This window comes from Elephas maximus, chromosome 23, assembly GCF_024166365.1.
Source record: "Elephas maximus indicus isolate mEleMax1 chromosome 23, mEleMax1 primary haplotype, whole genome shotgun sequence".
In the NCBI taxonomy this organism is placed as follows: Eukaryota; Metazoa; Chordata; class Mammalia; order Proboscidea; family Elephantidae; genus Elephas; species Elephas maximus.
Window position 1 is genome coordinate 31,661,250 of NC_064841.1, and position 24,502 is coordinate 31,685,751.

At 37.4% G+C, this 24,502-nt stretch overlaps 1 protein-coding gene across 12 annotated transcripts in view; it reads left to right on the plus strand.

Annotated features, from left to right (window-relative positions):
• Window positions 1-24,502, plus strand: part of MECOM (MDS1 and EVI1 complex locus) — a 632,261-nt gene that overhangs the window by 586,136 nt on the left and 21,623 nt on the right. For 7 of the 12 annotated variants that reach the window (XM_049867271.1, XM_049867268.1, XM_049867275.1 and 4 more), the window contains 5 exons: window positions 5,327-5,474; window positions 7,555-7,711; window positions 12,054-13,410; window positions 15,765-15,852; window positions 21,514-21,540. In XM_049867271.1, coding sequence (XP_049723228.1) covers window positions 5,327-5,474; window positions 7,555-7,711; window positions 12,054-13,410; window positions 15,765-15,852; window positions 21,514-21,540 — 1,777 coding nt within the window. The remainder of the gene's footprint in view (window positions 1-5,326; window positions 5,475-7,554; window positions 7,712-12,053; window positions 13,411-15,764; window positions 15,853-21,513; window positions 21,541-24,502) is intronic. The other 5 variants (XM_049867279.1, XM_049867269.1, XM_049867272.1 and 2 more) reach the window with 5 other exon arrangements.

Genomic DNA, 24,502 nt, shown 5'->3' on the forward strand with positions numbered 1-24,502 from the left:
CATGTTCAGAAATCATACCCTTCCCCCAGAAATTCTCATCTATAAAAATATCTATAATGAAGTTGGAATTAGTTATTTTTATGCCAGATTAAAAGTAATATGTTATATAATTATTTAAGTAATGTTATCAGAAACGGAAGGCTTAATGTTACAATAAAATTGTGATCATTAGAGAAAGCCAAGGGGGCTGGAGCAACAATGATGGTGATTAAAGTATTCAAATGCCAAGAAACAGCAAATTTACTTCTGGGAACATGTAGATGATGATAAAAAAGACTGGCTTTTGTACTCATATAATCAAAAATAAAGTGATCTTTTGGAAGATCACTGTAAGCCGTGAATTTAATTTTCAGTGATTTATCCAAACTGCACATATTAAGAGAAGCATGTTCATTGATAAAAGTGTTGAATTTTCTAAAACAAAAAAATTAACATGACTGTCTAAATGAAGTAATCCTTTAATACTTACTTTTAAAATTAAAATTGTATCTCAGTGATATATTAACTCTTTGTAGCCTTTTGAATTTAATTCAAGAACATTTTTGATTTCTATCAAGAAAGAAAAAAAAAAACCTGGAACCTACCCTTTGCAAACTCTAGTGATAACTATTGATAATTATGCTATAAATGGTTCTTTAAGATCTGAGATATGTAAAACTAGTTTATGGGGTTTCTGCTTTTCATTCATTTGTTTCTAGCTAATGGTTTTTGGTTTGGTCAGCAAACAATTTTAATGATTGTATTCCTTACTTTGCTTTAAGCAGAATTTCAAATGAACTTCCTCAAATCATTGTGTTTAAATAGGTATAGTAATATAGGAGCTGGCCTTACACAAGTGTGTGAATTATGCAGCTTGTCTTTGACTCTGCGCCCCTCTCAGCCTCTCGTTTTGTTCCCGTCCCTCCCTGGTGGCATCTTCTTCCTCCCTGTCCTTTTCTCCTCCATTCATTGCCGGGCATCCTCTTCAGTTGGTTAAGCCTCTTTAAGGAAAGGATCTCATGTCGTGGCCATTCACTTTAAGGCATACTTGACCACAAAGGCAGCAAGTATAACCTTCTCCAAAAGTATGGATCTAGATTTGCAAATTCAGGCCTAATTTAGCTGTTAGAGAGAAAACTTTTGGGGCTATGATAGGGCTTTCCTAGTACCCTTTAATTTTTACCACATAATCTACATCTGCATGGAGAATAAATGTTATATGTGATTTGCTAAACTATGGTTCTGGAATCAACAAACGTCACAGCATGTTCCCTAAACATAATCACGTCCAAATTAAAAAACAAAAGGAAACTAATAAATACCAATGAGTTGGAAAAATATTTATGAAGTAAAGCAATCCCTCTGGGGCCAGAGATTAAGTATATTTCCTTTATCTTTTTTTAACCAAAAATGGTAGAATGCATTAGAAGTCAAAAGTTGGCACATTAAACACTACACTGTAATTCTGACTTCCTACTAAAAGTATACTTTTACTAAAAAGTACACTTCTTGGGTGAGGAAAGTATCTTCATCCACTAGCTGTAAAATTAAGCCTGAGTCAACTCTATTTAATGCAGAAACCAACTGTCAGTTTAGTTGATTTAGTCAAACATTCAGTGGAAAACAATAAGGAAACCTAGGTATCTGGCAGTGTGTAACCCTCAAAACTCGTTTTTAGTAACCCAGCCAGACTGAAATAGCACGTCATTATAAGGTGGATTTTTTGGTTATGAGTGATGTAATTCAGCCACAGGGGGAACCTACATTGTCTACTTTATTGAACACCAAATTGAAAATTTTGTTCTTGATGTGAGCGTATTATTTTGTTTTGTATCTTTTACATAAATATTGAGAAAAGGCAAACTAATGAGAAAAGGAATAAGAAACAAAGGTGTATATGCAAAAGATGGAAGGAACCTAAAAGAGCTAATCAAAGCTCTACAGGTTGGGATAGAATTCTATGAGAAGTGGAGAAGTCACACTAATGATTGATTGGATTAATTCCATGCTTATGAACGCAAGGTGCATTTATTTTTTCAGGAAACACTTCCCTATTTTTTTCTTTCTGTCACTAATTGGAGCCCTAGTGGCACAGTGGTTGAGTAAGAGCTTGGCTGCTAACCAAAGTGTCATCAGTTCAGATCCACCAGCCACTCCTTAGAAATCCTGTGGGGGCTGTTCTACTCTGTCCTTTAGGTCCTAGAGTCAGAAGTGATTCAATGGCAACAGGTTTGGTTTTTGTTTTTTTTATCACTAATTAGTTGATAGCTTATAATTCCATTGACGGTATGAATTTTCTGCTAGATTAGAAGAAGAAAAGGAAATTCTCTTTGCTTTGATATCTTCTTATTTCCCCCAAGTGCTGTGCACACAAAATACACACTTAAAACTATACCACATCATTGCGGTTAGGGGACAGGAGAAAGATGCACTGTATAGCAAATGTTTTGACGCTAGATTTCAGAGTTTATGATTTGAAATACAGCATAATGGAATATATGTCATCAAATGATATGTCTTCATGGTTTGCTAAGAACGGTCAGTGAGAATAACAACCTGTGCAGGGATTTTGGAGGATGTCTCTGACTCAGTTCAATGTCAACTGCAGTTGTTGATATCTCACTCTTAAGTCTTTTATTAACATATCATTTTCTGTAAGGAACAGAAGATTACATATTGTAGATAAGGATAGGGGCTTTCTTGTGACTCCACACACGTGTACTCTCTTGGAAGCTTTTGTTCACAGAGATATCGCCAGTTGTGCTCAAATAGTATTTCCCACACCACTGACTCATGGGGAGAAAAAATATGTTCACATGCTAATATGAATAGAGTTGAAGGGAGGAAGCTGAGGAAGAGAAAAAGAGTGGGAAAAGTCTTTCTAATTTACCAAGATAATAAGATCAGGCACTGCATTTTGAAAACAAACTCACACACACGATCCACGCAATCACTGGGTCATATATTCTAGGTGCTTGAGGTCTTAATTGATAATCAGATTTAGAGTCCTCATCTCACAGAGAAATAAAACACGGAAAAGAAGAAGTGCTTTCATGCTGGTAGTGTTGCTTTTGTATTTTTAAATAACTTTTTATTATGAAAATTCCAGACATATACAGAACTAGAGAGGATGGTATAATAAACACCCATATAGCATTTCTTGGCTTCAGTAATTATCCACAAGGCCAATCTTGTCTCAGCTATACCTATTTTGGATTATTCAAGACAAATTCTGGGCATTATATTATTTTATTTATGAACAGTTGAATATGTATCTCTAGAAAGTAAGGACCCTTTTAAAACATGTGTTATGCCACACTTAATAAATGAATATTTAATATATCAAGTATTAATATTATCAAAAATTTAGTATTCAAAATTCCTGAATTGTCTTATAATTTTTATGTTTTTTGGCTTGAATTAAAGTCAAAATAAGGTCCATACATTGCAATTGGTTGACATGCCTTTTTGTCTCTTTTAATCTGTGGGTCCCCAGTCAGGTGTCTGTCTGTCTCTCATCTCTCTCTCATCTTCTCTCCTATTGCAATTTATTTACAGAAGAAACTGAGTTGCTTTTCCTGTAGCATTTCCTCCAGTCTGGATGCTGCTGACTATGTCCCTTTGTGTTTTTAGCATCTTTCTCCATCCCCTGTATTTCCTGTAAACTGGTAGTTCCATTCCCAAGCCTCAATCAGATTCAGGTTCGAGATTTGGCAAGGTTGTCTCTTTGATGGTCTTTATTTCCATCAGGAGGCACATAATGAATTGCCTAGATTCATTAATTCTTTAGGGGCTATAAAATGGTTGCATTCTAATGCTGTCGTTCTTTGAACATTCATTATGAGTTAATTCTGTACAGAAAACTTCTCCTCATCATCTCTTTGGTTACCTGGAGGCAGAGTTCATATAGAAGAGGCTGGGCATGTGTACGAGCTTTTCCCTGTATCAGTTTTCAGAACAATGATTTGGGTTCCCAGCATTTCCCAGCGGTAGCCAGTGAGGTTCTGTTTGCATGATTTTGAGTATTGTTACGATTAAAAGACTTATTATTCTAACTGATGCTTAAATTGCTCCATCTTTTGTCAGCGGGAGCCTCTTCAATTTAGCACCCTAATTTTCTTGACACAGTCTGTAATTTTCATGCTTTTTGATAAAACAAGGTGGTCAAGGCCCAGTTCACGTACTTCCTGCTTCAAATTTGAAATCATCTATTTATCCAAGGAATTCTCATTACTTGAGAGGGGGATAGCGTCTTAGTGTGTTGTGCGTGTGTATGTGTGTGTGTATTTAAACATCTTCTGAATAGCACAGTAATCCATTATCTATAAAATTTCCTTTTCATTGCATTCATACAGATTTCTTATTCAATTTTTAGAAAAAGGAGGAAAACATTTGAGAAGGGAAAACATTCTAAGCTTTAACACATAGAGAAACTATGTGTTTGAGAATCTTCTAGCCATGTTTTTCTTTTGAGAGGCTTTAGTAGTACTTTTGGTTAAGAGCTCGGCTGCTAACCAAAAGGTCTGCAGTTTAAATCCACCAGCCTCTCCTTGGAAACCCTATGGGGCAGTCCTACTCTGTCCTGTAGGGTCACTGTGAGTTGGAATCCACAGCAACGGGTTGGTTTGGTTTTTGGTTCGCTTAAGATACTACATACATTCTTTCATACTTAATTCACAGGTTTCATTTCAATATATATACCTATATATAAGATATATTGAATATATGTTTTATATATGTATATATTTATATATATATTATGTGTGTGTGTACACATATATGCATTTGTCCATCTGTCCATCCATCTATTCATTCATCCATCCATCCTAGGGCCATATTGAGAAGTTGCTTGTTGAATAGTTAGCATTCAGCTCACTTTCCCATGTGGTGACATGGAGAGAAACAAAAGTCCCTTTTTGAATTTAGAGGTTAACCACATTAGACAGAATGCCTGTTTACATGTTCTTAAACATTTTTTTAACCTTTTCTGTTTGAGTGTTTGTATTTGAACCAAGTGGGTATCAGTAATATGTCTTGCTGTTAGAATTGTGGACTGAGTCCAGAACTTGTTTGCTGTGCCCTGAGGCTGGCCGATGATCCCTGTTAGCTGTATCAGACCTACTTTCTAATAGGGGCACTTGTCTGTATTGGTAGAGACGCAGTCTGGGAAACACAAAATGTACTTCTGTCTGTGGCAAGCCTGCTTCTTTTCTCTCCTCCTTCTCACCTCAGCTCCTTTTCCTTCTTATTCCTTTAATTGCCATTTGGATTAGTAATAAAATGACATTCTGTTTATGAATGTGTTCTTTGTCACCACAGCTTATTGAATCAATTGTTTTCTTAACAGCCTGGAGAAACACATGTTGTCACATACTGAAGAGAGGGAATACAAGTGTGATCAGTGTCCCAAGGCATTTAACTGGAAGTCCAATTTAATTCGCCACCAGATGTCACATGACAGTGGAAAGCACTATGAATGTGAAAACTGTGCCAAGGTACAGTGAATTTGTAGGCTATGTGCCCTCTCTCTGACATCCTGCTTTCTCTTAATCCATCACTTGCTGCAATATATAAAAACAAGCCTTAAGAGGGGAGACTATAAATATCTTGAGAAAAGTAGTCTGAGTGTTGTATGCTAAAAGGCATTAGTCCAGTGTATAAAAACACTTAGTGGGTATACTTTTATTTTTGTAAGGGAGGAAGTAAGGCTTAATGGTGAGTTCCAGAACTAGGTGTCAGACATCCTTGGTAAATTCCTGGTTCCACTACTGACTTGCCAGCGTGGGGTTGTTTTATAACTTTATGGAGAATGTAAATTTTATCCAGTGCACATTACTGATTTCTTTTAATAGCAGCGTGTGAGTAAGTCACATAAAGTGTGTGAATGCCTATTCAGAAAGAATGGGAGACTCCTAAATTTGCAGATTTTTCCATGCTATCCCCACCGTAAGTCATGACTTGGTTCTAATTAAAGAGTGCAGAGCCTCTGCCTTAGTGGCTAGTGCTGAGGAACCTAAGGGTGGAATGAAAGCAGTCCACTGGGACCATAACTGTGAATACAGTACAGTCATTCACATGTTTTTATTTTCCTCTTCCTCAATTAAGAAAAAAAAATGTGCTGGTGTCAATAAGTTGCTTTCTATTTCCAAAAAAAAAAAAAAGACTCTGTTAGCATTTGAGTACCTTTTCTCATGCCAATGGGAATTTTGACATTTGAAGTTATCTTTGGAGACATTTTTATTCCCAGTATGTGGGCAGCTTTTCCATTCCTTCAGTACAATGCCCGTATCTTTGTCCAAAGGAGTGATTTTAGCTTACTGGTAATGTATTGAAACACAGTGTCAGAATTTACTCCTTAGGAGACCTCTTTAAAATAGATTGGAGCACTTTAGGTAAAAGCCCCCACATCTTGTACATAATGTGTCTTTGTTTAAAGGATGAAAGTAACACACACGTTTTAATACTGGAGCGGCCAGAATTTTATTATTTAATTCTAATCACTTTAAATGGGACCAAAAAGTCCTTTAATGGCCTAATAATGCCAGCCATTATTTTGTTCCACTGATACCAATAGAGACATCATGCTAAGAATATAAACATTTGCCATTGAATTGATTCTGACTCATGGTGACCTCATATGTGTCAGAGTAGAACTGTGCTCCATATGATTTTCAATGGCTCATTTTCCGAAGCAGATCACCAGGCTCTGGGAGGTCTTGAACCTCCAGCGTTTTCTTTGTAGGTAGACAAACACATTAACCATTTGTACCACCCAGGGCACTCCACCAAGGCTATAGAGTTGAATAATTTACAAATCCTACCCTACTGGAAACCCTGATGGCATAGTGGGTAAGAGGTACGGCTGCCAACCAAAAAGTCGGCAGTTCAAATCCACCAGGCACTCCTTGGAAACCCTATGGGGCAGTTCTTCTCTGTCCTATAGGGTCGCTATGAGTCAGAATCAACTTGAAGGCGATGGGTTTGGTTTGGTTTTTTTTTTTTTAACCCTAGAGGGGAGGTGCCCCCTTGGCACAATGGTTAAGCGCTTGGCTACTAACCGAAAGGTCAGTGGTTTGAACCCACCAGCTGTTCCATGGGAGATAAGACCTGTAGATCTGCTCCTGTAAAGATTACAGCCTAGAAAACCCTATGAGGAAGTTGTACTCTCTTCTATAGGGTCACAATGAGTCAGAACCAACTCGAAGGCACACAACAACAACCTTAGAAGAAGAGTCCCTAGGTGGCTCAAACAGCAGAAAGGTTGGCAGTTCAAACCTACTCAGAGGTGTCTCAGAAGACAGGCCTGGCCATCTGCTTCTGAAAGTTCATCGCCTTGAAAACCCTGTGGAGCAGTTCTGCTCTGCGCAGATGAGGTTGCCACGAGTCGTGGTCCACTGGTTGGCGACAACAGCCCCAGAGGAGCATTGCACTTTCTAAAGAAGACTTTCTTTGGTCTTTGGGGAAAACAAGTAAACAAACAAACACAAAATCTCACAATTCATTCTTGAGTCATTTCTGATCTTCTTTTTGTGTACTTGGGTTAAGTTTCTTGATTAATCAGTACTCATTTCCTAGCAGGTTTTCACGGACCCTAGCAACCTTCAGCGGCACATCCGCTCTCAGCATGTCGGTGCCCGGGCCCACGCTTGCCCGGAGTGTGGCAAAACTTTTGCCACTTCATCGGGCCTCAAACAACACAAGCACATCCACAGCAGTGTGAAGCCCTTTATCTGTAAGTTTTTAACACTCCAGCCCTCTTTCCTGCATCTGTCTCTCCTCAAAATGGCACTGCGATCAGGAGAGTGGCCATGCATGGCCATTAGCGGGTCACTATTTATGGTCCAATCCAGTAGAGCTATTTTATTTTCTATTACAAGAAAATCTTTTATGACCAGATCCCTGGTGTTTTGTCTAATGATCCTTGGGGTGTTTTCTTTTAGATGAAATCAATAACAGGTAGAGAAAAGAAAAGTCATTAAATAATGAAAGGGAAACCTCCCCAGGTCGTAGGGTTTAATAGAGACAACCAGATTTGTCTCACACTGTAAATGTTCATGGCTTTGTAAAACGGCATATAGCAGATATCACTAAACAAGATGAAGTGATAAAAACCTGTCCTGGATCAGAAAGAGCTGGAAGAACCCCACCTGGCAAGTAGGCTTATGGCTCTGGGTGTTTGTGTGTAAGTGTATGTGTGTGGAGAGAGAGAGAGGGGTCTAAAATGCTCTTTAGTTTATCCATTGTTACTGATCACAGGCTCCAGGTTGGTAGTTCTCCATTACTAGAAAAGCAGAACATTTTCACTTTGATACTGGACACGCTTCTCTTACCTACTGTACTAAAGTAATATGTTACAGCCAATATGTTTTCAGGGGACATCCAATCTGACCACCTACTTAGAATGTCCCTGTACAGAGCACCCTAGTAACACAGTTCAAATAAAGTAAAACTCAACCTTCATTTGCCTTTTCTTCCACCCGCCTACTCCTGTATTATGTATTGTACTAAACCGTTTCCTAAGGAAAATCAGTCGTTCTCAGTACATCTGGGTAACAACTCTGGGTTTCTTTTGATCCATTACTCGGCTGGGCATATAAACACAATGACTCATTGAGTTATGCTACTAATACTGACTTCAAGATTGATTTTGGACCCAAATACACTCAGAATTCGTTGAAGCATACTCAGTAGTTGGCAAAACCTCTGACTTGGGAACTCCTTGCAAAGCAGTTTTTCTGACAAATGCCTAATAGTTTGTATTAGGTAGAAGAGACACTACTACAGAACCTGATGGAAAAAACCATCTTCAGTGCCAGTGTAGAGGTGCCAGAGACTAACCCTCCTCCTTTTTGCCTTGACACGGCCTTCTCTTGTGCTTCCAAACACCAAGAGAGGTTTTCTTTCCATTTCCAGTTCACACTAGAGTCCTGTTTGCTCATATGTTCTTCTGTTCCCTGGGTGGAGTGAGGAGGACTAGCAGATAAACAAAAGGGTGCTCTAGTCTCCCTGGGGAAGTGCTGTTGGAAGTCACGGGAAATAAAGTATACAATAGAAGCTATTAGACTTCTTGTCTCAAAAAGGCATTCCTGAATATAGACTGTAATGCACTAAAAATGTAGTTGGAAGTGCTGTAAGCAGACAATGTTAAATAGGTCATTTATTCCTGATTTTTCAGAAATAAATTTTAATAATTTTATTATGTTTTGGTGAGAAAAACAGTGAAATAGACCACAGTGAATTCTGATCATTTATTTAATGCTTTATTATTTAAATTAAAAGTCAGAAAATATAGATTCCTGTTATCTCAGATCCTGGGAACTGAAATTTTGTGTTGAAATCAAACGTTCCACTTTACAAAGCTGTAATGTGTCCCTTTCCAATCAGACTGAGTGTACTGTTTCCCATGAATATATTTCAGTAATTATTGGTAAATTTAAACAGCAGATGCCGTTCTTCAAATATAAAATCTGACAGAGAACCATGGAGTAATTATGAATAATAGCCTTGTAACTTCAGAACAAAGGAATTTAAGGATCAGGCATTGGTGTGAGGAATTTGGAGTAGAGGAGGCTCGTCTCAAGTTGATATCTGTTTCTCACCAGAAGGCCACACACCACGGTTTACCCCCACTGGTGTGTTTATGACAACTGTCTCTTATTACAGTGTACCACCAAGCTTGAGCCCAAAGTCACCAGCTCTAAGGTAATTATTTAGTGCCTTTACAGAAATCTCCAGCCTTCCCAAATAGAAACCACATGCTCTAATAGACTGACTATATTCAAAATAACCTCTTTATTTGTTTAATAAGTAGAGAAAAATGCAACTTTAACTGCTGGCTAATTCCTTATTACTGAGAAAATTACTGGAGAATATAGCCTTCAACATCAATTGAACCCATTTACCTGGAGGCCTTGTGGTTTGTGGGAGGCCAGGCCTTCAGTGCCTAAGGGAACATCCCAGATTCTGTGTTCTCGAGGCCAGACACTGATGCTGCTCAGCCGTGTAACAGTAGTGTGCAGCTGGGGAGGTCAAGTGCACCTTCTGTTATTCCAGGGTAGACCAGATACTAATTTTCTTAAATCCATCCAGTTATAAAATTTTAAGAGTAGTTGCACAGAAAGAAGTGTAGAAAGTAGCACTTCTTAGCAAAAAAAAAAATCATAGGCCTTTCAAGAAACTTACTCTCTTGTTTCAGTACCGGTCAAGCCATTATCTCAACTCCATTGAATGCCCAGATAGAGGAGAGGTGTTGCTTTCTTCATGAGTGCATTTTTCTAATTCCAACATTTTATTTACTATTTCTTGTTATTGCTCATAGCTGAATAGGATGAGTATACCATGTGAAAGTGTTGTTTCGACTCTTTCCATCATGCAGCCTTAATTATTGTATCAAAGTGTATAAGTAGCATGTACATTTATGATGTATGATTGAATAATACATACTTTTAAAGCAGACTCTGCTCAGTATATTCTAGTAGAATAATTTGAGAAAAAAAAATCATCCACATTTTCTCTTCCCATTAAAACACGCTATAGCCCCATACACGGTCATGAGCCATCCCACATTTGAAGGTTCCTTTATTATTACCAAGCCCATTAATGCCTGTAGCAGTACATTTTAATCTTTAGCAGTACTTCCGTTTTGGAGATGTATGTGATAATCCATGCTCTAGGTGAGTTTCGTTTGACTGAAGTCTATAAAAACTTCTTTGCATGAATTAAAAAAAAAATTATTGCTTGGATTTAGGAGCTCAATAACACTTCCCTTAAAGTCAGTCATCACATAAAAGCAATAAATGTTGCATGTTGTCTTCAATTTCATTTCTTAACTTGTTTCAACAACTATCAACAAGGCAGATCATGCTTCTGTATTCATTAAATGTGTGCAGGGCTTTAAAGTAACCTCACACGTAATGTGGACGCATCTCTGCTAAGATACAAACAAAATGTGAGCCTGGGAATATGATGATCTTGCTGGACTGAGTCAGGGAGAATCCTGTGAGAGATTCTTAACTATGAAAGAAGCGCTCGAGGACTATAGAGTTTGCTCTTAAAATAGACTTGAATATGTTCAAACACATGTGAGGAAGAAGATACTATATTGCCAAATTCTTGGTGAAGAGGAATATTTCACAGCTGCATCCACTGCTGTGTCCTTCTTTCTGGATTAGAGCATTCGAAGTACTCTCCCCTGCTCACCATAGTTGGCTATAACACATGGAAGTCAAGCCCTGAGATGGACGAGGAAGATAGGACAACAAGTGGACATGTTTCCCAAGGACAGGGGTTTCATAAATGCAGGAAGGTTAGCACAACCACTGGTGTGAGGGGAAGTCAGAGGACGTGATCATAGTTCATGGGAACCAGCAATGCAGGATGGGCTACATTCAATTTAGTTTCCTTTGCAGGCTTAAAATAGAGCCATTGTAAATTATGTCAGTCTTTCTCAAATCATGAAAATGATTGTTAAAAATGTCTCAGAATAAACAATGTGCATTGTTGTGTGGCTTTGATGTGTGAATGATGAGAGTGTATGATATAATACAAACTAAATAATGGTAGAACAGTCCCAGGCTTTTTCCCCAAGGGGAGAAGGAATAAAGGTGAAGCTTCTGGCCAAGGGAAAGGCCGTTTTGTTTTTTTGATGCCAACAACCTAGAGTTCTTCAAACAGTTTAGAATGTTATGTTTTATGCTTAACACATTTTAAGACTTTTATTTTTAAGATTTTGTTAGTGTGGTGTTTGGGTGGGGAATCATTGCATGTTGGAATTTGACTTTTCTGTCAATATTTAAATACACAAATACTATGCAAAATATTATGCAGCAGGATGACAGAATATTTATTTATAGATATGAAATATCTGTGCTGCCTCAAGACATTTGTCAGGTTGGATGCCTTGCTTTGGAATCTAGTGAAATGGGATTTTCTGTGTTTGGAGCACCCCGATTAGTGCCTCCAACATCTTTTTCTGGCTTCCTGATTGAAATTTTGGGTAAACCAATTGTGATACTTGCTAAATTCAGAAGCAATTGCCATAAAGCCTGAGATTCTTTTTTGTTGTTTGCACACAGGTGAGGTCTGCCATAAATCCTATACTCAGTTTTCAAACCTTTGTCGTCATAAGCGCATGCATGCTGATTGCAGAACCCAAATCAAGTGCAAAGACTGTGGACAAATGTTCAGCACTACGTCTTCCTTAAATAAACACAGGAGGTTTTGTGAGGGCAAGAACCATTTTGCGGCAGGTGGATTTTTTGGCCAAGGCATTTCACTTCCTGGAACCCCAGCTATGGATAAAACGTCCATGGTTAATATGAGTCATGCCAACCCGGGCCTTGCTGACTATTTTGGTGCCAATAGGCATCCTGCTGGTCTTACCTTTCCAACAGCTCCTGGATTTTCTTTTAGCTTCCCTGGTCTGTTTCCTTCCGGCTTGTACCACAGGCCTCCTTTGATACCTGCTAGTTCTCCTGTTAAAGGACTATCAAGTACTGAACAGACAAACAAAAGTCAAAGTCCCCTCATGACACATCCTCAGATACTGCCAGCTACACAGGATATTTTGAAGGCACTATCTAAACACCCACCTGTAGGGGACAATAAGCCAGTGGAGCTCCAGCCCGAGAGGTCCTCTGAAGAGAGGCCCCTTGAGAAAATCAGTGACCAGTCAGAGAGTAGTGACCTTGATGATGTCAGTACGCCAAGTGGCAGTGACCTGGAAACAACCTCGGGCTCTGATCTGGAAAGTGACATTGAAAGTGATAAAGAGAAATTTAAAGAAAATGGTAAAATGTTCAAAGACAAAGTAAGCCCTCTTCAGAATCTGGCTTCAATAAATAATAAGAAAGAATACAGCAATCATTCCATTTTTTCACCATCTTTAGAGGAGCAAACTGCGGTGTCAGGAGCTGTGAATGATTCTATAAAGGCTATTGCTTCTATTGCTGAAAAATACTTTGGTTCAACAGGACTGGTGGGGCTGCAAGACAAAAAAGTTGGAGCTTTACCTTACCCTTCCATGTTTCCCCTCCCATTTTTTCCAGCATTCTCTCAATCAATGTACCCATTTCCTGATAGAGACTTGAGATCATTACCTTTGAAAATGGAACCCCAATCACCAAGTGAAGTAAAGAAACTGCAGAAGGGAAGCTCTGAGTCTCCCTTTGATCTCACTACTAAGAGAAAGGATGAGAAGCCCTTGACTCCAGTGCCCTCCAAGCCTCCAGCAACGCCTGCCACAAGCCAAGACCAGCCCCTGGATCTAAGCATGGGCAGTAGGAGTAGAGCCAGTGGGACGAAGCTGAGCGAGCCTCGAAAAAACCATGTGTTTGGAGAAAAAAAAGGAAGCAACGTAGAACCAAGACCAGCATCAGATGGCTCCTTGCAGCATGCTAGACCCACTCCTTTCTTTATGGACCCTATTTACAGGTAAGGGTGGAAGAGAGACGATTAACTGTGAACATTTGTAGGAAAGGTAGTTTTTATACTATAAAGTTACGGTTTTTAACAAATTATTTTTATCATTATTATGAAACAGAGTGAACTTGTTTGATCTAGTGAATTCTTTTTTTGTTCTTCAGAAAGTTGGCACAATAGGTTTAGACTTTTTTATGTCTTTGAATTTTGGGGTTTGAAATAGGTTCACAGATTTTTTTCCCTTGACGATAAATTTATTTTTAAACACACTTTTTTTTTTTGTAGTGGAAAATATGGGAAAGCCGTATTTAAAGTAAGTTGTCAAGTGGTGGAAGAATGAGGCTCCTGAAGGATTAATGCAAATATGTGTGGGTACTTAAATGGGCCAGGGTATTTTGAATAAGATGGGACATATAACAGTAAGAGTCAAATCTTTGTTAACCTACCGACACATTCTTAATCAGTACTCGTCACATTCTGTTTCTAAATAAATCTCTAAGTAAATGAAATATTAACCACAAAAATGTTTTGTGCATAATGTGAATGGTCAGCTTAAAAAACATGTCTCCGTTTAATGAGGGAATTTAACATTCATTATCCAGTTTCCTTTGATGCATCCAAAAATTCTTTGGACGAAACTTACATTTTGTAATAAAAAGCCTCATAAGCAGTATTCTGTAATACTCATTTGACCATTGAGAATGATAGTGTTTTCTTCAGATGGTATAAATAACAATAATTTGTTACATATTTTAATTATTACCAAGTATTTCATGTTTACTTTCACAGTCCTTGAACACCGTCAAGAATTAATGGGATGTGTGAATGACTTTTTATTGGACATATTTAAGATGGGAATATTTGTATATTTTGCCTGATTCTCTTTTGTAACAGAGATAATTTTCTGCTATTCTTTAATTCAGTCATATATTGAGTTCCTATAAGTTCCTATTACTTAATAGGTACACAGGCTACAAGTTTTTTCAATTAAGACTTTACTTCTCACTGTGTCATCTACAGTGCATTAACAAAGAAACATCGCCAGTATGTGAAGAATTACCCCATTTAAATATGACAGAGGCAATAAAAAGGGACAATGCAAAAATGTCTCAGCCATCGGTACCACGTTTGGGCACTTCTTTTTTTTTTTTTTCATTGACTGTTTCTTAAGTTCTGTGGCAGTGCCATCGCTAGAGAAGGAAAAAACATGTTTTGTATGTAGATTATCTGTTACACATTGGCGGTAAGGTTGTGTTTCCAATTCAATGAGATATTTCAGTCCTTTGTCAAAATAATTTCCCAGGCGTTCTTTCTTAGTCCCTCCCAATGGCACTGGGCTTCCACTTCCCGTTGCATTCATCCCTGGCACCTCCCAATCTTTTGCTCGCTTACTCTGGTCTCCATCTTCTCTCTGGTGTTTCAGTCTCAGTTAAGGTCCCGTGCCTGCCATTTTACCTAAGTTTTGGAGCCAGACCTGAGTTTAAATCTCAGCTTTTCCACTTTATAGACTTTTTTTTTTAATCTATAAAATGGATGGATAATATCATCCACTTCAATAAGTGAAACAGTATATACAAAATACACTGCAGATAAAAGTTTCAAGAAATGATAGCTGTTTTTATTTGTTTCGACTCTATTTTCAAAATGTACTTATTAAACAGTTTTTAAATACATGGTAAAAGAAACTTCCTAAATTCAACCCACGATGTCATTTTCCAAGTGCTTAAGAAAATAGAATGACAAACATTTCTAAAGCAGAAGAAGGAACTTAAAGTTTTATACCTCTCTTCCTATCTTCAGAAGTTCCTCATCCTCTTCAACTGTCCTGTTTTTCAGCAGTGGCTTCTAAAGGAAGAAACTTACATCTCAAAGTGTGGCTAGCAGGGCATAAAGTATGCTTGGAAATCCCCCTGCTCTCATTGGCAAATATAGAAGAAATATAATGAGTAATGGGAGAACATGTTGTTGGTAGGGAATGGCTTTATTTTTCAGAACTCACCCTGCCCTCATGATTCCTGTACTACCAACAATTCTTGTCTACATTTGAAATGGAAAGGTACCTAATTTGTCACAAATGCCTCCAATTTAGTGACTCCTCATTTTTCACATTTCCTCAATATTATTACTAGTCATTAAGTAGTATTTTTCCATTATAAACAGAACCTTCTCTCTTTGAGTACCAAGAAGTAGTTGATACTTCTTGTGTATTCTTCAAGACCTGAACGGATGTCTTTATATTTTTATTGGTGTGTTTCCCAGAAACCTACCATTTGCTTTATTGTTAGCTGTTTTCAATGTCAGTAATTATGTCGTGATTGATATATGAGACTGACTCATCTCCAGCAAATCTAATTTTAACCTTTCAGAGTAGAGAAAAGAAAGCTAACTGACCCACTTGAAGCTTTAAAAGAGAAATACTTGAGACCTTCTCCAGGATTCTTGTTTCACCCACAAGTAAGTATTTTGAATTTGAGGCTTCAAGCTTGTAAACTAACTTGTTGATCCTGAAAAGCAGGTGCAACAAAATGAAAGAAATCTTGAGAACATTAGGATTTCCTATGACGCTGATGTGGAAGAACACAGGAAATTCTAGCAGAATTAAAACCCAAGCTCTTTAAAGAAAAAGTAATTAATATACATGTAAAAATAACATGGTTTTGGTGTTAAATTATTGCCTGCTAATAACTGCTTATTGAGTCACAATGCAGTTTATGATTAATAAAAATTCAGTTAAGTAAATGATTGTTGAAGTTGTCTTCTGTGTTTAAATATTGCCGATACTAAGAAATGGATTGCACTGTGACTCGTCCTAAACTCATGAAGGTCGTGTTCTTTTAGTGCTTAGTTAAAAACAGGAAATGAGTCTACCTGACAAGTTTACCATAGAGGGTGAAGGAATTTATCTAGAGATCACTGGGCATTCCAGCTAAGCTCTGTGTAATTGCACAAGAATTCATCACAATCCACAGACCTATTTGCTGAAAGAAGCTGTGTCCATTTATCACAACAGGTACAGTTTCTCGTTGCAAGAAAAATACAATGCAGTGTTATCTCATTGGTTCCTCTCTGCATCTTACACATTTGGTTGTTTTTTTTCTTTTTTTTTTAGTCGATGTATGTATCAATCATCCTTTGGAGAACTGTATCGGAAGAAAAAGTATATAAATGTTTTGAATCTGGTTTTTTAGCTTATATTTTAAAAGATGCAAACCCTGGCCTTGACAGACAAGAAGCAAAACTTCCGTGAAAATGTTTGAAAATAGAGTAAACTAATTTGTTTTGTCGCAATATGTTCAAATTAAAAGTGCTGTTCCACTTTAAGTAAATTGTCTCATAGAAGGTTATAAGGTAATTAAATCATCTTGGGATATGATTCTTCCCCACCTCCCCCTTTGTTTTCTCTTCTGCACTTTCTCAAGTACCTTTCCTCCCAAGGTCCTGAGGAACAGGGTATATGAGACCTGAAACACACTGTTTTCTGAGTTAGCTTAAGAAATCTATCATTACTCAAAAATTCTCCTATTGACATTATATACCTATTTTAAGAAAATATATGATTTAGTATTAATGGTTTTGAAAATATTCTAGTTAGTATTAATTTTATATAGTACGCTGAGGGAGGATATTTTTTCTATAATTACTTTATGAGAAAAAACAAGTTCTAAAACAGTAAATAACTATCAGGTACTTATATTGTCTAAAAAAAAAAAAATATTGTCTAGACGGACCTAAATTGCTCTCGAAAAACCTGAACATAACGTGCCTTTTGTGACAGATACTGCGTAAAAAGTCCATGTCTTTTGATACCTTCGTTTCTAATTACAACTAAGTGCTTATAAGGATATACTATTTATACACATTTAATTAGAATAATTAGTTTTTATGTTATGATAATCGTAAAAGTAAGTGATATGGGTCTACGGTATAATGGGGGAAAAATAGACAGAAAGACTAGTATTCAGTGTCTTTGATCAACTTGGCCTACCTGGCTCTTAGTTTTCTTTATCTGCAAAATGAGCAAGTTGGGATGTAAGGTCTCCATCTACACTGATCTTCATAGATTTCTAGATAATCAAGGTAAATTTGGTTCATAAGATGGGCAATTTCGTCTACCAAAAACTCTTCTATGTGCATGCAGCTATTATAAATATGTTCTTTTTGCTGGTAATTACCGTTGAGTGGATTCTGATTCATGGGGACCCCATGTACAGAATAGAAATGCTCTGTAGGTTTTCAAGGCTGTGATCTTTCGGAAACGGATCATCAGGCCTGGTTCAGAGGTGCCTCTGACTGGGCTAATAGTTGACCATCTAATGGTTTGTTCCACCCAGGGGCTCCAAAATATAGTATATTCATGTTTTTTCGTAAAATAATATGAGAGAAAAATATGCTGTATTTTAATACGCCCAGGTTAATGGAAAGATCTCAAAAGATGAGGCTCGTGTTCAGTGTCTGTAACGCAGCAGTCCTTTGCTCAGATCTTTGCAAACATGCCTGTGGGTACAGCAGGAGAGTGTGTTTCCTTCCTATGGGAATAGCGGGGCTTGGTGGAAGGAGTTGCCTATAGGTATTAGAGCAGGACGCAGTGTGATAATCAAATTATTTAACACCTGGTATGTCATGAATAAGGAGCCCTTTTTGCCTAGTGGTTAGAGAGCTTGGCTGCTAACCGAAACATTAGTGGTTCAAACCCACCAGCTGCTCCAAGAGAGAAAGATGTGGCGGTCTGCTTCCCTAAAGATTTACAGCCTTGGAAACCCTATGGGGCAGTTCTGTTCTGTCCCACAGGGACACTATGAGTAGGAATCGACTCCACAACAATGGACTCAAACAGACGCAAACATAGTAATGATCACGATGATGGCGCAGGGCAGGGCAACATTTTGTTCTGTGTGTATAAGATCACTGAGTCGGAGCGACTAACAACATACCATGAGTGCCGACCAGTTGGAATGGACTCCTGCCATGCTGGAGCAGGATTCTGCAGGCCCTTACTGTGCCAATTGTTAGCGTTTTAGTTGCTGGATGATGGGACTCAATGGGGATCTTTGCAGAGGGGACCATGGGCAGTAGGGGGGAATTCAGTGTTCTTAAGCCAGAGGCTGTTTACCAACTGCTGTAGCTACAGCTTGGAAACCCTGGTGGCTTAGCGGTTAAGTGCTATGACTGCCAACCAAGAGGTCTGCGGTTCAGATCTACCAGGCGCTCCTTGGAAACTATATGGGGCAGTTCTACTCTGTCCTATAGGGTCGCTATGAGTCGGAATTGACTTGACGGCAGTTTTTTGGTGCTAGGGCTGCTAACCAAAAGGTCGGCAGTTGGAATCCACCAGGTGCTCCTTGGAAACCCTATGGGGCAGTTCTCTGTCCTGTAGAGTCACTATGAGTGGGAATCCACTCGATGGCAACCGGTTTGGTTTTTTTTTTGGTTTGTGGAAATATTGTACTGTTTTTATAAGCATCATGGCTGTCTTAGTGTGTAAGGGCTATATATCATTGGGATACCAGTGGCATAAAGACCGTTGCTGGGGAGAAATTGGGGTCATCCTCCATTTTCATCATGTCTTTTGACCAATCAGTCTCTTTCAGAAAATCTGCCTCAAATGCTCAAAATTACAACAGAATTTATTTATTCTTTCTGGGATTTTCTGTCAATTCGACCTTTGCCTCAAGATCCACCTTAAAAAGTGTAGTTGTAAGGATCACTGCTTCTGCCCTACGTGTTTAGCCCTGTACTTGGCAAGTAGGGGGACCTAAATGAGGAAAACCTCTCATTGTTTGTTAATGGATGTAGAAGCATTACATTTTGAATATAAAGGAATCTCAGAAAAATAATCTCTTCCCTTGTCCAAAGTCCAGTTTCTTTGGCAGCTATACTGTGTATCTGGGAGTATTTGGAAAAATGTGTCCTTGGCACCAAATCACTGGGCAGCAGTAAGCGTGACACAGAGCAAGAAGCCAAAACGGAAGGACTTACCTCTGCTTCCCAGGGTTTGCCATGATTTCATAGCTATATAAGTATTTCGATAAGACCATTCATCATTATTTTCCATTTAAAGAAAATTGAAGCAAACCTCATGATTGCTCTGGGCTTCTGTATCTTGATCCTAAAAGTAGGAATGATAGATGCCCTATCTATTGTTGGAAATTATCGTTATAATAAAAAAGGAGATTATATATTTTTAATGCATTAGGGAAACCTATAAATAGATATATAAATGGTCAGTGGTGGTATTCCTTGGGCAAACATGATTTTATAGTTCTTGCGTATCTTTGTATTCTACCTAGCACATCCCTCCACAGTCCAGAAACCTTGGCCAATGATAGGCAGACACCTCAATAAATACTTACTGAATTTTACTGAAAGGTTATAGGGCATTTGAAAGGATAATATGTATCATTAAAATTCTTTTCAAAAATACTTAAAAGATACAAGAACATATCCATCAAAATTAAAAGGTAAATGTGGATTTTTCTCATTCTTAAAACTTAAATTCCTTAGTTCAGTTCTTGAAGTAGTATATTTTCTCTGTCACGCTACCTGAGGACAATTTAACCTCCTATTTTCCTCTTATAAATAAGTTAGTTTACTCTAAGGGAGAAATAAGCATCATCAAGACTCTCCTTGGATCTGTGGTTTAAAAGTATTTGTGGTGTTTTAGTTTAGATTATAACTTTGAAAAGGAGATGACACCCACATGTAAGTGAGATAGAGGGACTGGTATTAGTGTGTGATCTCCAGACTGTCCATTTCATTGATTTCTATTTTAGGCACTTTGCATTCAGACTGATAGCTCATTTGAACTTTCGTAGAAATAATTTGGTAATTACACTTAGTGTAAAATTGGCTATTAATCCTTGGTTTGATTTTCCTATACTTTTAATATATATGAAATTTTATATATATATTTTAAAAACAAACAAACCACCCGTTGCCGTTGAGTTGATTCCGACTCTTAGTGACTGTATAGGACAGAGTAGAACTGCCCCATACGGTTTCCAGGGAACACCTGGTGGATTCAAACTGCCTACCTTTTGATTAGCTGCCTTAGCTCTTAACCACTACACCACCAGGGTATAATATTTAATATATATAACCAAACATATTTGGCTATTTGTACATTTTATTTTCAAATGTCTGACATTGTATACATCTGCAATAAAGACTCTCTTTTACTTATATTTCAGTCCTTTATTCTTTTATTTACATCTTCTTTCTTTTCATGTGTTGGGGTATCCTGTTACTACAATCCAAGGAATTAGATTTAAGTCACAGTCTTTTCCCAAGTTATCACTTATGTATTGATGTGAAAATCATTTGTGTTTTTCCCATTCATCTCTGTTTAACTTTCAACAAATAGTTCTTATTGTTAGATTTATTCTGTGAAAAAGCTCTCATCTTTTAAAAGCTATGCATCTTTTTTATGAAAAATATCAGAACTTAGAAAAGCAAAATGACATGTTTCAAGGTATAACCTTTGTGATTCCTGAGAAAGCTTATGGCCCACTGAAGTTTCTCCCAGTGAATCTTGGCATAAATACTAGACCTTCTTAGGTATTTCAATTAATGTCATTGGTGTTCTCACCGATGATGGTTTGAGCCCCATAGTATTATAGAGGTCAAGCAGTGTATTTCCAGGTACAATATCTTTGTGTTACTCAACAATTTTCATTTTGAATAAATGTTTTCATTTCTTTGTTATTAACACTATAAAAAATACAAGAGATTTTTTTGTGTGAGAAATTAAAGAAAACGACTTAATTTTTAGTTTCTGATATAAAATTTAGAAATGTTCTTTTGCTGTGAATATTACCAAATAAAAAAGAAGCATCTCTTTTGCTATATAAATTTTGGTAGTACATAGTGTTAAGCTTTCTTAGATAAAAGAACATTCTGGTTGATAACTATGATTCTAAAATTTAATTTAGATAAGTAGGGGAAACTCAGCAGTGTTATAAAAATATTTAATTTTCATCCCCAAAGCTTTTAGTCAAGGTATAGTTACACGATAAAAATTACAAAGTTAGTACAAATGCTAATTTCTCAGAGAATAGATTGCAATAAAGATACCAACACAGAAGTAATTTTTTGTTTTTGTTTCAATTTTGCTCCCAGTTCCAACTGCCTGATCAGAAAGCTTGGGTAAGTTTCCTACCTATATTTTTGACTGAAGTGATATAGCATTAAAAAGAAAACAGCTTACACTTTAAATTGCTCTACAGACACGAAGAATCCTGAGCCCCTCTCCACTAAGGGATATGGCTTCAGCAGATAGTTTTCCAACTTTGTCAAGCTGCTTAGTACTTCCATTTATAACTGGGCATTTAGTGTGCTACAAATTGTTTACAGAAAGAAGTTTATTCTATAAATCTGACCTATTCCACATAATTATACCTTGATCTGGAACTCTTTCTGGGTACCTGGGAGCATGTTGTTAAAAGAGGTATTGACACGGGTCACTAAGTGGAAACAGCCATTATTTGGGGGAGCTTGTACCAGCCTGTTAAAGATGCTTTTGATAAAGCCTTCTAAAGGATAAAACCTGAACTTAAGTGTAGACACAAACTGACATTGGAATCCATATCCATATATCCCAGGGCAGAAAGTGGTTCTGCCTATTTGAAGAAACAAGGTTAAATGTTTAAAAATCCATATCCGACCAGTAAATGGATCTTTTAGCATTGGGCTCCACTTCCTCCACTTTCAGTTACTATTCCCAGATACAGTCAGTTGTCAGTTAATGGTACTGGGGACAGCTTTATTTTTTATTGGGGAAGACATTCAGGATACAAAGAGTACTGTTTATTTAGTTTTCACCTCCAAATAAAGCTTGGGTCAACGGAAATAGCATACATTACAGAATTTCTTCTAGGTATACATGCTTTTCTCTTCACTCTCTTTTTCATTAAAAATTATGCTGATTTCTGAGAGATGGACAAAACTTTGGGATATAGTTCAGCTGTTCTTTTAAAGCCACATGACAATTATACATAAATTATTATAGGTTGTAGGATGGAGCACTTTAGCATTTGCCTACTTCCTCTATCTAATGTTAGCTTTTCTCTGCCAGGAATTCTTCCATTGTATTCCTTTGGGTTTTTTTTTTTTTTTTTTTGTATACAGTATGTGATGTATTGTGTTTTTTCTTGTTCTGATAGATTTTTGAGGATTGGGTTCATTTATTTAAGAAGTATTTAAGGAGAGAGACAGACTGACAGACTACATTAGGCAAAGTTGTGCAGTAAATAGGGTTATTCTTTGATTATCCTGGCCTACGTTTCCGGTGTTTCTCCTCTGTCTTTCCTTGCAGGGGTCTGTCCTGAATATCATGCTACTCATCCTGTCTAAGGACGTTATTACTTGAAAGTAGCTACGTTGTTAGCTGCTCCAAGCTTAAGGTTTTACCCCTTCTACATAAATGACCAGTGGTTCTACCAATTTACGAAACCAATCCAGGTTTTAAATTAGATTCTCTTTCCTTATAATACAGAGGTGTAGCAACTGCCAGTACCTTGATTTGGAAATACTCCCATTCCGTTGAATCACAGGTTTCTTAGAGCTATAATTTACATCTGTATTATAAAACATGAGGAGCCTTGGTGGTGCAGTGGTTAAGCACTTGGCTACTAACTGAAACGGTGGTTTGAAACCTACCAGTCGCTCTCTGGGAGATAGATGAGGTAATCTTCTCCTGTGAAGATTGCAGCCTTCGAAACCCTGTGGGGAGTTCTACTCTGTCATTTAGGGTCTCTATTAGCTGGAATCGACTCAGTGGCAATTGGTTTTATTATAAAACATAGATACTAGCGGGAAATATTAAAAGTATATATTTATAATTTTTAATGAAAGAAACTCTAAGTCATTTCATAATCATGATTGATGAATGTGATGCATGGGATGAGATAACCATAAAATATGAATATTTACCTCTCCCCCAAATGACCATGATTTTTGAGATTTCTCAAGATTATCAAGTGAATAAATATAGAAAACTAGTCGATCTACAAATTTTCCCATCATAAGTTATTTATGAAAGGTTAGTTATTTTATGATAAAAGCAAGCATAATCTAATTTGTGAAACATTAGGTTGCATAATTCATAGTGCTGTTGGACATATCATTTCATATAATCAAGTTGTCACTTTAATAGTTTTAATGTGAAACTTCTTTGTGTCATCAGTTATTGCCTGGCAGATAATAAATGTTAATCTAAATGCTTAGGACCCAGTTGATGATATCTTGCCTGCTGAAATGTTTTTTAAAAACTTACTTTATTTGACTAGAGAGATAGCTACATTTTTTGGTAGGAGCAAGGGAATTATGTCTAAATATTAGTTTGCGTCAGTATAAAGTTAATAGGCTCTCTGGGACTGGAAGGGGGCGAAACAACTTCCTCTTCCAGACATCTGGCTGCAGATACCATCAACAACAATTATATATCAAAATAAAAATTACTGTTCCATAGAAGAAAACTGTCATTTACTGATCTGAGATTAGCCTATGACATTAATGGGTCACAAGGCAGTATTTCTAAAATATATGATCTAACTTTTTTCCCCCTTTTTTTCCCATTCTCAGCAAATTTCTTCTTTAAGTTTCTGATTCATAGTAGTATACATAGCCCTTCTCATTCAGTGGAAAAAACAATATATAGCTAGATCCTGTTGCCTTTATCCCAATTTTTCTTGTTTTTTTAAAACACCAAGTCAGGCTTCAAAATGAGCATCAAAACTTACTGCTTCTTTTGTAAAATGTATATTACCTCTGGAGGAACAGCATATGAGTCAGACCAGATAGCAAGAGAAAGATCATCTTAATTCAAGACCTTAATCCAAGACAGGGCGGATGTGGGTCCCAGCATTGCTAAGCTTCCCCAACTGGCAGGTATCTAAGTCACTGCTGTGTCCCCCAATGGGGAAACATGTTCTTTTCAGCTGAGGCAAAGTGCTATGAGAGCAAATCTTATGAAGCTGAAAGGAAAGATTCAGTGATGGCTTTTATGCTGCTTCAGTGATTGCTACAAAAAATCAGTGGTTGCTAGCTGGACAGAAAGGGGGTGTGTGTGTGCACGCGCATGTGTGTGTATGGTGTTGATAGTGACCTT